The sequence below is a fragment of the Eptesicus fuscus genome, chromosome 15 (genome assembly GCF_027574615.1).
Source record: "Eptesicus fuscus isolate TK198812 chromosome 15, DD_ASM_mEF_20220401, whole genome shotgun sequence".
NCBI lineage: Eukaryota > Metazoa > Chordata > Mammalia > Chiroptera > Vespertilionidae > Eptesicus > Eptesicus fuscus.
Window position 1 is genome coordinate 40,697,833 of NC_072487.1, and position 14,953 is coordinate 40,712,785.

The 14,953-nt window shown below is 38.7% G+C and overlaps 1 protein-coding gene across 3 annotated transcripts in view; it reads left to right on the forward strand.

The window, feature by feature from the left end:
• The window catches only part of GCNT1 (glucosaminyl (N-acetyl) transferase 1), a 37,324-nt gene extending 32,613 nt beyond the window's left edge, over positions 1–4,711 (forward strand). Inside the window, exons 3-4 of one of the 3 annotated variants that reach the window (XR_008558400.1) lie at positions 865–1,015; positions 4,431–4,711. Coding sequence is in view for 2 of the 3 variants with exons in the window: in XM_028146313.2 (XP_028002114.1) it covers positions 2,342–3,628 (1,287 nt within the window). In the remaining variant the exon portion in view is untranslated. Of the gene's footprint in view, positions 1–864; positions 1,016–2,193; positions 4,346–4,430 lie in introns of those variants that run through there. The other 2 variants (XM_028146313.2, XM_054727664.1) reach the window with 2 other exon arrangements.
• The last annotated feature ends 10,242 nt before the right edge of the window (positions 4,712–14,953 follow it).

The following is a 14,953-nucleotide window of genomic DNA, read 5'->3' on the forward strand; positions in this document are numbered from 1 at the left end:
TGAATCGAACCTGGGACCCTTCAGTCTGCAGGCCGACACTCTATCCACTGAGCCAAACCAGCTAGGGCTCATGTTTCTTCCTGTGCCTTGTAATTTTTGTTGTTGAAAGTAGACATTTTATAATGTGTCAGCTCTGGAAATCAGACCTCTACCCCTATTCTACCCGGAGTTTGGTGTTGTTGCTGTTTGTTTGTTTAGTGACTCTCCTGAGTTAATTTTCTAAACTCTATATTCTTTGTTGTGTGAGGCCACTTACGTCTCTGTTCAGTTAGCTTAGAGGTCTCCTAATGATTAGACAGAGATTTCTTCAAATGCCTTGAACCAATAAGGAGCAGGATTTGCTTAAAGGAATAATTTGTTTAGGAATCTGAAGTTTTAATGGCTGAGACGGCTACATATCTTACCAGGATTTTCCAGTGCTTGCTTTCTAGTAGAGGTTTGGAGTAGGGTGGTGGACAAGATAGTTGGAAGAAGATGAGGGAATCAGCTAATTCAATTGCAGGACTGTCTTTAATGAGCCAGTGAGCATTGGTCATCTTCACAGTGAGGACAAGATATGTTGGATTTTCCAATCATATTGGACCATTAAATTATTCTTTAACACACACTTTGGGGCATACTACTAGAGTTTTCATTGAAAGTACTTGAACTAAATTGCGGGGTATTTTCAAACCTTTAGCAAGCCACAAACATAGCATTGGAAAAATAAGACTAGAGAGAAGGAAATATTAAAATGAGAAATCAACTAGTCATAATTTTGAGGAGAAAAAATAGCAAATTTGTAGGATTAGTTCATCAGCATGCTTACTGAGTGTCTGTATACTTATGTGTGCATCCCTTCACACTTTTCCCTTTTCATTTCAGAGATTTTTTTAAAAACCTCATGGGACATAACGCCATTGCTGGATGCCTGGTAGAATTAAGAAACGTGACTGCATGAGAGGCACTCTACATGGGCGAGGATGTTATCTGAATCAAAGAACTAAATGAGTCAGACTTTCCTTAATTATAAATGGTAAAAAGGGGGAAAAATATATGCACTTGTTGTAACATTATACTAATAATTGTCAATTATTTATTTTTATTTGTATGATTAATATTCACAATTTATTTCCTAATTAACTATTTAAAAGTTCTAGTGCCAATTCTGATGTTGAAAATAAGTTTTAAAAGCTCTATAAATCTGATATGGTGGTACTTGATGGTATTTGGCTTTCTTTGTTAGAATAGTAGCACTTAGCCCTAGCTGGTTTGGCTCAGTGGATAGAGCATCAGCCTGCGGACTGAAGGGTCTCAGGTTCGATTCTGGCCAAGGGCACATGCCTGGGTTGCGGGCTCGATCCCCAGTAGGGGGCGTGCAGAAGACAGCCAATCAATGATTCCTTCTCATCATTGATGTTTCTATCTCCCTTCCTCTCTGAAATCAATAAAAAATATATATTTTTAAAAGAACAGTAGCACTTAGTTATAGAATGAACTAACAGGTTATAAAATTGATTTATAACCTGTTATAATCAATGCAAGAAATGCAAACCTGTGTCTCTGTTTTGAATTGGTGTTTTCTTCCTTTGATGCCTGGTGTCGAACTGAACTAAATGAGGTCAACCCAGAACAGTTCCAAACGTGGCCTGGTTTTAGCTGAGCTTTTCTGGTCCAGTTTGAAAATTCCATTGACCAGCTTTTCCTTCAAAGTTTCCTTAGAAGTTACAGCCATTTTTGAACATCTCCCTAAGTGCATCCCCAATCCTAAATGGGTCTGATTTATTCAAATATTTGGGCCTGTTGATGTCAAATGATGGGCATTAATGGACCTGTCAGTAAGAACCCAGATTAGTAATGATTTCAAGGTAAGGGGTGCTAATTAGAACTGGCACAGGATCAAAAACCCACCAGCTGTGGAGAGTTCAGTACTTATAGCCTAGGTCTTCAACTGTCTTTTACACCTTAGAGGTAAAATGCTTATTGTAAGATATTTTAGCATATCCTTATACTTGGGTTTTTTGTTTGTTTGTTTTTTTAAAACAATGTGGCATTAATACTAGAGACTGTGGGTTTCTATTACAGTACCCCTTTTCCTTTGCTTGACTCATTGTTATTTTAAAAACCTGACCTCATAGCAAAGAGGACAGATTTGAGCCTGAGAAAATGTCATGGAAGACTGTATTTATAGGTATCCTTTCTGTTTTCTTTTAGTTCTTGCTCTTCTCCACTTAAAGATGCCTTCGCACTTCCGGTAAATGCAAACCGAACACTCACAAGGCCACGGCAGAGATAAAATCGTTACTGCTGGAAACCTGGAGGGCTGCCCTTAAAAAAGGAAAGTCCCCGATTGTTGTTGGAAATGCTAAGAAAGTTGCTGAGGAGGAGACTTTTTTCTTATCCCACTAAATACTACTTCTGGTTTCTCGTGTTTTCCCTAGTCACTTTCTCTGTTTTAAGAATTTATCAAAAGCCCGAATTTCTAAGCATTGAACATTTGGATCTAGTTGGAGAGAATCCTAATAGTAATATTAATTGCACCAAAGTTTTGCAGGGTGATGTAGCCGAAATCGAAAAGGTAAAGCTGGAGAGTCTAACCGTGCAATTTAGAAGGCGCCCTCGATGGACAACCTATGACTATATAAACATGACGAGTGATTGTACTTCTTTCATCAAGAGACGCAAATACATTGTAGAACCTCTTAGCAGAGAAGAGGCAGAGTTTCCAATAGCATATTCCATAGTGGTTCATCACAAAATTGAAATGTTTGACAGGCTCCTGAGGGCCATCTACATGCCTCAGAATTTCTATTGCATTCATGTGGACAAAAAATCAGAGGATTCCTTTCTGGCCGCGGTGACTGGCATTGCATCCTGTTTCAGTAACGTCTTTGTGGCCAGTCAGCTGGAGACCGTGGTGTACGCATCGTGGAGTCGGGTCCAGGCCGACCTCAACTGTATGCAGGACCTCCACAAAATAAATGCAGGCTGGAAGTACCTGATAAACCTTTGCGGCATGGATTTTCCTATTAAAACCAACCTGGAAATTGTCAGGAAACTCAAGTCACTAATGGGAGAAAACAACCTAGAAACGGAGAGAATGCCATCCCATAAAAAAGAAAGGTGGAAAAAGCACTATGTAGTCGTGGATGGGAAGCTGACAAATACGGGGACTGACAAAATGCAACCTCCTCTTGAAACACCCCTGTTTTCGGGCAGTGCCTATTTTGTGGTCAGCAGAAAGTATGTAGAGTACGTGCTAGAGAATGAAAAAATCCAGAAGTTTATGGAGTGGGCAAAAGACACATACAGCCCGGACGAGTATCTCTGGGCCACTCTTCAGAGGATCCCTGAAGTCCCTGGCTCAGTGCCCTTAAGTAATAAGTACGACATGTCCGATATGCAAGCAATTGCTAGGTTTGTCAAATGGCAGTACTTTGAAGGTGACGTTTACAAGGGCGCACCCTATCCACCCTGCAGCGGGGTGCACGTGCGCTCCGTGTGTGTTTTTGGAGCAGGTGACTTGAACTGGATACTGCACAAGCACCACTTGTTTGCCAATAAGTTTGACATGGACATTGACCTCTTTGCCATCCAGTGTTTGGATGAGCATCTGAGGCATAAAGCCCTGGGGATGTTAAAACACTGACAGTTATTTACTGTAGGCAATCTTAGAAATAATAAGGCGGCTACATGAGATGTATCCCATCTAACACTTCTGCTCTATTAATTAACATCAGAAACACTGTAGGGGTTTAGAGCGGGACTCTAAATCTTCGTGTCAGAGAATGTACATGGTCTCTGCAGAGCACAGCCAGTTAGAAAGGTTATGGCATTAAACCATGACTTAGCGTTAACGTGAGGCCAACGCAAGTTGCAAGGCATTGTGGGGAGAGGTGACCCAGGTGGCCCGGAAGAGGCCCAATGCAGCAACCAGGCTGTTAAAAGAGCTCAGGGACTTAAGAAAATGATAAGATTTAACCTGTGCCAAAATCGCTTTCAGAGCTTTAAATATGCCAGTCTTCCCAGTTTGAATAAATTTATAGCAACAACCAATCATGAGGGTATAATTTATTTTGTAGGTTATATTTGTTGAATTAGAAAATTGACATTACTGTAAATGATTCTTGTGAATATAATTTACTGTCGGCTGCAATATTGTGCTGTGTCTTGTATCTATGTTATCTCAGGGAACTTGGAAAAAACGGGCTTGACTGAATGTAAATGTTTCTGAGTAATTTTTGTTTCTACCAATGTACATATGTTTTTAAAAACAAAAAAAAAGGCAATTTCTGGTTTAGTTGATTCTATGAATCATCTTAGATTATTAGAAAAGATATCTTAGGTTATTAAAAGAGTTAAGATATTTTTGTTTATGATTATAGTTTCTACAGAGTAACACTCAATTTTGAAAATATTTGTCTCTCTATTGCTCTCCCCCATCTCCCTAGACCAGTGATGGCGAACCTATGACATGCGTGTCAGCACTGACACGCGTAGCCATTTCTGATGACACTTGGCCGCTGAGGCGGCCGCATGCCGAGGATGAAACATTTGCTGCTCCTGAGGATGAAACATTTGCGAAATAATGTTTTTTCCTCAAAGTGACACACTACCCGAGTTATGCTCAGTTTTTTGGTGAAGTTTGACACACCAAGCTCAAAAGGTTGCCCATCACTGCCCTAGACCCTGCTATCAAGCTATATAAAAACTTGTTTTTCATTACCCCATAGTACTGCCTCAGTTCTAGTATATGATTTGATTGACAGTAATTAGTGAAGAGAACTAAGACAGAAAGGTATGGAGGGGGGAGGAGTAGGGGTCCTATTTTGACCATTTCCGAGGCCCATGGTGAGGGCTAAAAACCAGCAGTTGGCACTATCCCCAGAAATGAAGGCTGTTGCTCTTTGTCTCTATCCCACCTCCCAGAGCCTTGCATCCTAGTGTCACCTATGTCTCCATTTGGGAGAAACTGGTTTCATTGTCCTTGCTTCTTCATGTTACCTGCCCACTGGTTGTTCCTTAGCCCTTGGGTTGTATGTTTCTCTCTCTCAGAACCTATGAGGAAGGAAGAGGTGGTCTGTTGGTCTACCACACGGTGAACTTGAAGGCCTGGGAATCTGAAAGGGGCCATTAGGTTTGAGGCAGATTATTTAAGTATTGGTATTATTCAGAGCACATGATTTTACTCTACTTTTTCACCAAAAAGACAGATAATTTGAGGTTGCTAATTACTGTCTCATCTCAAAGTAAATGAAGATTTTTAAAAACAACAACAAAAAACTTGCTCTTATGCTAAGCTGATACTGTTCAGCCAAAGATCTAACAGGAAATGTGAAGCTTTATCACTTAGCTGAGACTAAGCAAAAATCAAACCATGTACTTTACTTTTAAAGTATAACCAACTTAAATAATATATAAGAAATTCATAATGTCAGTTTTCAGGCCTTCAACTGAGAAAACATTTTTATTCCTCAAAGTCAGAAAACATTTTCATTTTATGGAGAAGTTTGTTATATTCATTGTCCTGAACAAAAGTTTCATGTTTTTTAAACCTTTATCATTTATAAGCGTGCAGGTCAGTGGATGGCTGTGTTTTGCATGATTTGATGTTTGGAAAACTCAAGTGATTGCTTAGGGTGTTACAGGCTTAGGATTTCATCCCTGTTCCCTTCTAACCCAGTTTGCTCTTTTAATGCAAGTCAAATGTTTCTCCCATTCTCCTTCAGCAGAAAGATTTTACCTATAAGTAGGGCATTTTTCATTACTCTAAAACCATTGATATTCAGTGGCATACTCTGTGTCTTGCATTTTTATTTCAGTCATAGTGTCTTGTTTTATGTATTTTTTTCATTTTTATTTCAAAAATTTGCAAATTAATAGGAAATTTAAAAGCAATAGTACAGGGAACCAAAAAGGTTGCGGGTTTGATTCCCAGTCAGGGCACATACTTAGGTTGTGGGTTTGATCAAGGCATGCACATCTCACATCGATGTTTCTTTTTCTCTTCCCCTATCTCTCTCTAAAATCAATAAACATATCTTCAGGTGAGAATTTTTAAAAAATATATATTTTATTGATTTTCCACAGAGAGGAAGGGAGAGAGATAGTTAGAAACATTGATGAGAGAGAAACATCGATCAGCTGCCTCCTGCACACCTCCCACTGGGGATGTGCTCGCAACCCAGGTACATGCCCTTGACCGGAATCGAACCCGGGACCCTTCAGTCCGCAGGCTGACGCTTTATCCACTGAGCCAAACCAGTCAGGGCTCAGGTGAGAATTAAAAAAAAAAAAAAAAGCAATAAGCAGTAGTACAGGGAATACCATATAACCCTCTCCTGGAGTTATAGAATGTTATCATATCCCCCTTGCTTTAAATTGTATAGATTTTTAAAAATTTATTAAAACTAAATTTTAAAAAGTTTTTTAAATGAACAATTATCCAAAGTTACATTCATCTCCACACTTATCGTAGTGTGATTGTATCTGATTTACATTTAAAGTGGCAGGTTTTGAGGGATTTTTCTCCATCCCAGATATAAAAATAGGACTTTAGAGTTCATTTCCAGAACTCCACACTAAAACTGTAGACCCACCATCTTTTATGTAGCTGTGAAACCTCATCTTTCTAGAATGGTACTTATTGAGATGTATCTGAACATTACCCTATTGCTAAAGACTGTTAAAGGGATTATGTAGAATTTGTTTATCAGGACTCTTTTATATCTTTCAGCTTAACCTAAAGCAAATGAAATTTATACTCCTAAGACAAGCAATTTAAAGAATCAAAAAGTTGGTTTGAAGCAGCCTACTCACCAAAGAGTCACAGGTTCAATTCCCCGTTAAGGGGCATGTACATGGGTTGAAGGTTTGATCCCCAGCCCTAGTTAGAGCATGTGTAGGAGGCAACCAATCCATGTATCTCTGTCACATCAATGTCTCTCTCTCTCTCTCTCTCCTCTCTCTCTCTCTCTCTCTCTCTCTCTCTCTCTCCCTCCCCCTACCCTCCCTCCCACTTTCTCTAAAAATCAATGGGAAAAAATCCTCCCCACACACACAAAAAAAGGAAGCCCATACTACATTCAGGAGGGGCAAAACACAGGTACTTTGGGGAAAATTAAGAAATTATTTAAATCGTTTCATATGTCAGTTATTAAACACTAATTTCTTCTTACTATCATTTAAGAGCTCCTGTAGGAATTTATTATAGCTCATTCACAAATGAATTCCTGAACATAAATAAACTGAAATTTTTTGATAGAAGGATTATTCTAGTTAATAAAGTATTGCAAAAAGTTTCAATATTACTTATTAAGGACAAGTTGACAAAAAATGTTTCTTTCTTTTATAGACAATTGAAACAATGGTAAACAGCCACTCAGCCTTGTGAATGTGAAGCGTTATTGGTCTCCAAATGTGTATTTGTGTCATTCATCAATTATAATTCACTTAAATGAAATAACATAAATGGGTTTTCTCTTGTAGTTATTTGGGGACGAGAGAGTCATGTTTTTAGTTTATTTCATTTGTAAGATCAATTGAACTGGATTTTTCCAGTTGCTTAGAAAAATAAAAATAATTTCTCATTATGTTAAATATAAAATAAATGTAACACTGTTTCATGGTAAACATGATTACTTTTTAATGTGGGCATGATTGAATGCATTTGGAACTTGTCATATACCACCATGAAAATCAGCCATTAAAACCAGCCATTCCAAAACCAATGCCTCCTCTCCACAAATTATTCTTTTTTCGCTAGCTACCAGCACTCAAATGTTAAGTTTAGTAGTTGATGTGGTGTTGTGTGTGAGTAGTGTTTAAAAAATACAGGATTAATTCCCCAGGCAGAAATGTCTGATAGGGAGAGGGCGTGACGAGGGCAGGAAATATAGCAGAGGTTATGCAAAAAGACTGAGACAAAGGGCGTTAGAAGGATGCAGTTTAATAGCCAGTATTGCGTTCTAGGGCATTGCTAGCTTTCGTTTGTCTGCTGAGGGAGGAGAGCAATTTTCCAGTCATGTTTTCTACTCAATGGCCACACACGCTCACAGGATCTGCTCCTTGCTGTGGTTTACATGTGGAGGGCGCAGCGGAGGGAGACGGGAAGCCCCTCCCCACCAAATACTGAGCGCTGTCTCCCACGTCCTCTCACCCCACCTGCTTAACAACCCTTATTTAGCCCCCTTTCAGATGAGACCCTCTAGAAAGTATCAAAATTACCCTCAGATCTTTCTCAAAAGCTTGAGAGCTTTACATATCTTTCGTAAGCCTGCTTGTCAAATAATTTTTAACATGTGCTATCTTAAAAGTTTTCAGAGCTTGTCATCAGAATATTGATTTATTTTTTTTTGTATGCACTAAGGCCCAAACTAAAATGAGTTATAACTATCAGATAAGACTGTTCTCATTACTGTAGATGATAGGATTGTCTAAAAAGCTCAGGAATCTCGTTTTAGGATTAATATGAAATTAGCAAATACCTCCAGATATCCAAAAATTAAGTTTTCCCATATTTAAGTAAAATTTAAAAAAGTTTTAAGATATAATGGGAATATGTTCCCTTTCATCATGGCAACAAGTTCTGTAAAATGTATTGGGGCCCAAGACTGGCTGCCTCAAATATCTACAGTGGCATATTGATTACTTGGAATTAAATTTACTTGATAAGCAGCTGGTGCCCGAGGGGGCACCTTGACCCCCCCTTGTCACCTTGAATGCTAGAAATAAATCTCCCATGTGAAAGTTTTACTGGCTGCACCTGGAAGCTCACCCTCCCCACCCTCCTCCCAAGGTATTAACTCAGCTGAAAAGTCTGTATAATCAAATTATTACATATATACAAAACAAGGTATTAACCCTATAATAGACTCCCTCTTAACACAGGGTATATTGCTTTTTACTTCCTCACCTTGTACCAGTTTAATCTTGCCAGTGAAGAAAGAAGGCAAATTTGATTCAGCTAAGACTCAAATTTCTTGATTTGTATAGAACCTAAGAGCCATAAACTCATAATTCCTTTGCACCTTACAGTCCCAAATCTGGCCACTATTCTCACCTCAATTCCTGCTAATGCAGCCTGGTTATAGTAGCTGACCGTGGCTCAGCTTTCTTTTCGATCCCTTTGCACCCCAGCTCACAATTTCCTTTTGCATTTACATTTGCATTTACAGTTACCTTGGACTAGTATACCTCAGGGATACTGTGAGTCTCCCTCAATATTTTCCCAAATCCTTAAAGCCAACTTAGATTCTGCAACCTTTACCCAAAGCTTCATGCTGTTGCAATATATTATTGACTTTTTACTCTGTAATCAAACTGAGCAGGAAACTCTTACAGATTCCCTCTCTCTCTCTTTTCATCTTCACCAGAGGATATGTTTATTGATTTGAGACAGAGAGAAAGGGAAAGAGAGAGAGAGAAGCATCGGTTGCCTCCCGTATGCACCCACAAGGGGGATCGAACCAGCAACCTAGGTATGTGCCCTGACCAGGAATCCAACCTGCAACCTTTCAGTGCATAGTATGACACTCCAACCAACTGAGCCACACTGGCCAGGGCTCCCTCTTCAAGGTACTAGATGAACGAGGCCATAAAACCTCCAGTTATATATATTCTCAAAATGTTAATAAAATTGTTCTAAATTTCATCTGAAAGAAACAATGTGCAAGGATAGCGAGGAATACTTCCAAAGAGGGAATTAATGAAGTCTAGCAATACTAGATTTGAAATCGTATTTCAAAAAAATATTAAAAGTGTAGTATTCTTTAACATTTGAACTCTTAGACCAATAATAATGCAGAGAAAGGTGTTAATATATGTAAAATATTGCAAAGAAACCAGCAGAACATAGTGAGGAAGGAAAGAGTAAACTTAATCGTAAGTACCTATTTGGAGAACATTTTGAAAAGATTATAGCCTTCTACTTTACATCAAAATCCAGATGGATTAGGAAAAAAAACACAAAACTAGAAGAACATATCGGTGACTATCTCTGCATGTTATGGGATCTCCAAATAAAAGCAATAGGAGTGCTCATTAAGGAACAGATTATAGACTTAACTAAAAGTATCTATCTTCTGAATATGAGAAAGCAAAAGGCAACCAGAATTGAAAAATTTGACAACAGAGTTTGAAAGAGGGAGACTAAGTAGCTTAATGTGGAAATTATTTATGCTAATATTTAAAAAATAGCTTTGAATAGATAGACATACCTCCATGTTGGGCTGTGGGGGGGGGGGGTGGGGGACGAGAAGAGATAAACCAAAGAACTTATGTACTTAATATACGCAGCCCATGAACACAGGCAATAGGGTAGTGAAGACCTGGTGAGGAGGGTAAAGGGGAGGAAATGAGAGACATCTGTAATACTATCATAAAAAATATATTTTAAAATAATAAAATAAAAATTAGCTTTATTGAGATAAAATTTGTATACCATACCATTCACCCATTTAAAGTTTACAATTCAATGGGGTTTTTTTTGTATAACCATCACAATCATTTAGAATATTTTCATCACCCCCCAAAAAAAACCCTAATCCCTTTAGTGGTCACTCCCCATTACCCCTCAGTCCCCTTATACTAATACATTAGTTAAAAGCATGAAGATGCCAAGAGTAAAATGAACAAAGGCTGCAACAATTCACAGGAGGTGAAATAAGGGAAGTACAAATGGCTAATATGAAAAACTGAAGTACAATAAAAATAACTGTGAAAGAGAAATATTAATCAATTGTCTCCTTTGTGCACCCGACCAGGGATCAACCGTAACTCGGGTATGTGACCTGACCGGGAATTGAACCCACAACCTTTTGGTGTTCATGATGATGCTCCAACCAACTGAGCCACCCAGCTAGGGCAGTAGGGTTTTTGTTTGTTTGTTTGTTTTATATTCATCCTCAATACTTATGAGACCATATTGAAAAACATGCTTATACTGCAAGAAGGAGTGTTAAAGCTTCCCAAAAAATTCTTTTACTTCTTGGAAAATATCCTAAGGGATAATCAGAGATCTGAATTCACATTTAAGCCCACAATTTGTCATATCCTTACTTAATGATGAAATGTAAAAATACATAAATCTTCAGTGTATGTTTTTTTTTGCATTCATGATGTGGTATGAAATATCCATATAGTGCACTTAATGCCATGGAAAATTACTATACATTAAGTGAAGTAAACAAAATGGAAGACTACATGTAATGTGATTTCAGTTATGTTTTAAAAAATTATATTGAACACAAAGGAGCTTTCAGAATCTCCCTGAAATATCACATCTTGATATTTTGAGAGTGGTTCCTTCTAGCTCCATAAAATTGTTGCTTGCCAAATATTTATTTGGAGCATTTTCCACATATGGGAGTCTTACTAAGACTTCTCACGGCCAGCCTTTACTTGGGGGAAGGAGGAGGGTTGTTTTCTCTTCATCCCTCTTTCACCCACAGCAATGTTTTTAGATTTAAGCTTTGGTGCTTAGCATTGCGTCTTGAGGCCGTATGCTCTGGGTAACCCTGTCAGATGCTCCAACTGTATACTGTATCCTGAGTGGAGAGAGTTCTTTGCAGCTCTAACCAGAAGAAGACTTGAACCAATTCTACAAGGAATTGCCAACCTGGCTTCAAGATCCCAGAATGCTTAGACTGGCAGCAGATTTGCCTCTAGCTCCTGAGGATCTATACATGGAATTTCATTTTCTGATACCAGATAAATGTTAATTTAATTGCTTGTTAGGTGAGAATGGTCTGGTTCTTTCAGCTGCATGCCAATGCAAAACAGATGTTCCCTTTAGCAGGAGGACTTGGAAATATTCATGTTCTCTGGGTAGCATCCATCTGAACATCTGATCGTGGGAGTAACTTTGATGAGCAATACTAGTGCGGGAGGGGGATCTTGTTTAACTCAAGAATTTTGCACATTTCATAGGAAGGCTCTTTAAGATTAGCCTTTAAGAAGGCCTTGTTCAGATGGCCTTGAAGATTAGCTAAGAAACAGAATCAGAAATCTTTTTTAAAAGATTCTTTCTTCAAAAACAACAACAACAAAAACACAAGCACACACACTTCTTTTTTGACTTGGCCGAGCAGCTCAGTTGGTTAGAAAGTCGTCCCAATACACCAAGGTTGAAAGTTCCATCCTTGGTCAGGCATATACAAAAAAATCAACCAAGGAATGCATAAATATAAGTGGAACAACACATTGATGTCTCTCTCTTTCTCTTTCTCCCTCATTCCCTCCCTTCCTCTCTCTAAAATCAATAAATAAATATTGGGAAAAAATGGGGAATGACCTTTTTTAAAACTTCTTAAAAAGGATTTATTTCTGCAGAACTAATCATAGTAATTAAATGTTACTGAGTATTTCAATTTACTTCATTTATCATCTGACTTACTAGTAAACTCTTCCTGGCCCAGTCAGAATTTCTTTAACTTGATTCAAAGGAGAAATGTTCCCTGCTCCCTCCACCCCCAGAAGCTTTCCCTACCTCTTTGCCCAAAGAAAAATGCCCCCCTGACGTATGCTCCTTAAAGTCCACTGAGGTAATAATGACCACAGTTAACATTTTTTGAACTTTTTAAAAATAATTAAATGTATTGGGGTGACATTGGTTGATAACATATGAGTTTCAAGTGTACAATTCTGTAACACATCACCTGTAATAATTATTGCATTGTGATGTGCATGTTTTTACTGCATGTTCTAAGCACTCTGCACATATTACCTCTTTTCACCTCACAACAATCCTGGGAAGAGTTGCTGCTAGTGGCTCAATTTACAAAGAGGGCAAAGAAGTACATGAATCTGTAACAAATGACATCTTAAAAAATTTTTTTCTCTTTGATCCGTTCAGCTCCATTCTACCATCTCAACCATCCATCTCTTTCCCCAGATCCTGACCTACTTAAAAAAAAAAAAAAAAGCAAGTGCATTGAGAAATAGAAGGGGTGGAAGCAAAGAATTGGTTTGTGAGTCTTGCATTTTTTTAAATCACCCCCAGAAGCGTGTGGGGAGAGAGGAGAGAAAGAGAGGAAGGCATGGCGAACATCGTCAGTAATGAGGTGTCACTGAGACTGAGAAGAGGCTGCAGAAAGTCCTGAGACATAATAGTCTTGAAAGGCAGGAGGAAAAGCCAGAGAGAAGAGTTGAGAAGCCACAGAGGGAACAGTTTCAAGAAGTCCTGTCAGTCTTAACATTGGATGAAAGCATGGGAGGTTTGAGAGGGAAATGTTTTGGCATGAAATGTATGGCAAGTGCGTACCTCCAATGTTCAGAGACCGTCTCGGTTTAAGTGTACTTCCCTGTGGATGACCACTGTTTCTCTAGCTAATTTAATAAACACACTCACACACAAAGAGGGGTGGCCCTGCGGAATGTGAGGAGCCAGGTAATTTTGTTTGGCTGAGGCCTTTTGGAGGGAATTATGCAAGTTGATGGATTTTGCTGAGGAATGTGAGGGGAGGAGGTACCAGCTCAAAAGACCACAAAAAACTGTTGTGGGGAGGGCAGTGGGGGAAACCAGGAACCTGTGGAAAGAGCTTGAGGGCAAGGGAGATTCTGAAGGGAGGCTTAACCTTCTTGGTCTTCAATTTGCCCAAGACTGGAGAGGTTCCTGGGACCCTGGATTTTGGGCACCAAAACCAGAATAAGTGATCATTTTGGCTTTGTCTTTCCCCTTAAATCTGCAGGAAAATCTCTGTCAGTGCTTTGAGAGTGAAAGGGATGCTTTCTGGACATTAACAATTCAGAAATTGGCCTGTAGGCAGGCACAAGAAAAGAACAGGGTAAGGGGGCGGGGGGAGGGGGGGGAGGGGGGGGGGCGGGGGGGCACAAGTAGGCCCAGCCACTTACAGGTGAAGTTCCTGATTAAGGAGAGAATCATAACCAAGCAGTGTGAGGGGATGATATCCTCTTGTGATACCTGAGAAGCCTAATCCAAACTGAACCCAGGCCTGTTCATTCAGAGGATCCAATCAATTCTGTCTTTTATTGCTTCAGGGAGATTGAGCTGAATTGCCAACTTTTGGCAATTCTGAATAAAGCTGCTATGAACCTCTGTGTGCAGGTATTTGTGTGGACATATGTTTTCCACTCCGCTGGGTAAACCAAGGAGCATGACTGCTGGATTATATGGTAAGAGAATGTTTAGTTTTATAATAAACCACTAAACTGTCTTCCAAAGTATCTGTAGCATTTTGCAATAAACGAGAATTCCTGTTGCTCCATATTTTTCCCAGAATTTGATGTTTTAAAAACAGTAATTATTGTTTTAATTTGCAATTCCTTGATAACATATGCTGTTGAGCATCTTTTCATATACTTATGTGTCATCTCTATATCTTCTTTGGTGAGGTGTCAAGGTCTTTCACCCATTTTAAAATTTCATTTTCTTATTGAATTTTAAGAATTCTTTGTATATTTTGGATAATAGTTCTTTATCAGTTGTGTCTTTTGCAAATATCCTCTCTCAGTCTGTGACTGTATTTTTTTAATGGAAAAACACATGTTAAACTGTTAAATTAATAGCTGACATTGCTCCTTGGGGATAGAGACTGTGTCCTTTTCATTTTTGTATTTCCAATTCTAGCACAGAGCATGATATACAATAGGTACTCATTAAAAAGGTGGTAAATGATAAAGACAATTAATTTGTTGAATCTTGATTAATCTTAAGGGAAAAAAATCTCCTTTTATATAGATGTTTTCCTTTCAAATAGACAGAAATCATAAAACTAGAAGGAAAAAAAAAATATAGATTTACTCACAACTGGCTAACATTTGGCTATATTCAGCTTGTCTTTATTCTCTCTGTGAAACCAAAGCTACTGAAAACTAAACACCGCACCTGAATTAAAGCGTCCTGTCATTTTCCCCTGCCCACAAATATTTCTGTTCCAGAAATCTGATCTTTAGGAATCTGGTGTTCTTTCCTCACTGCCTAAGCATGTGACTAAAGTAAGTGGAGAGCAGGTCC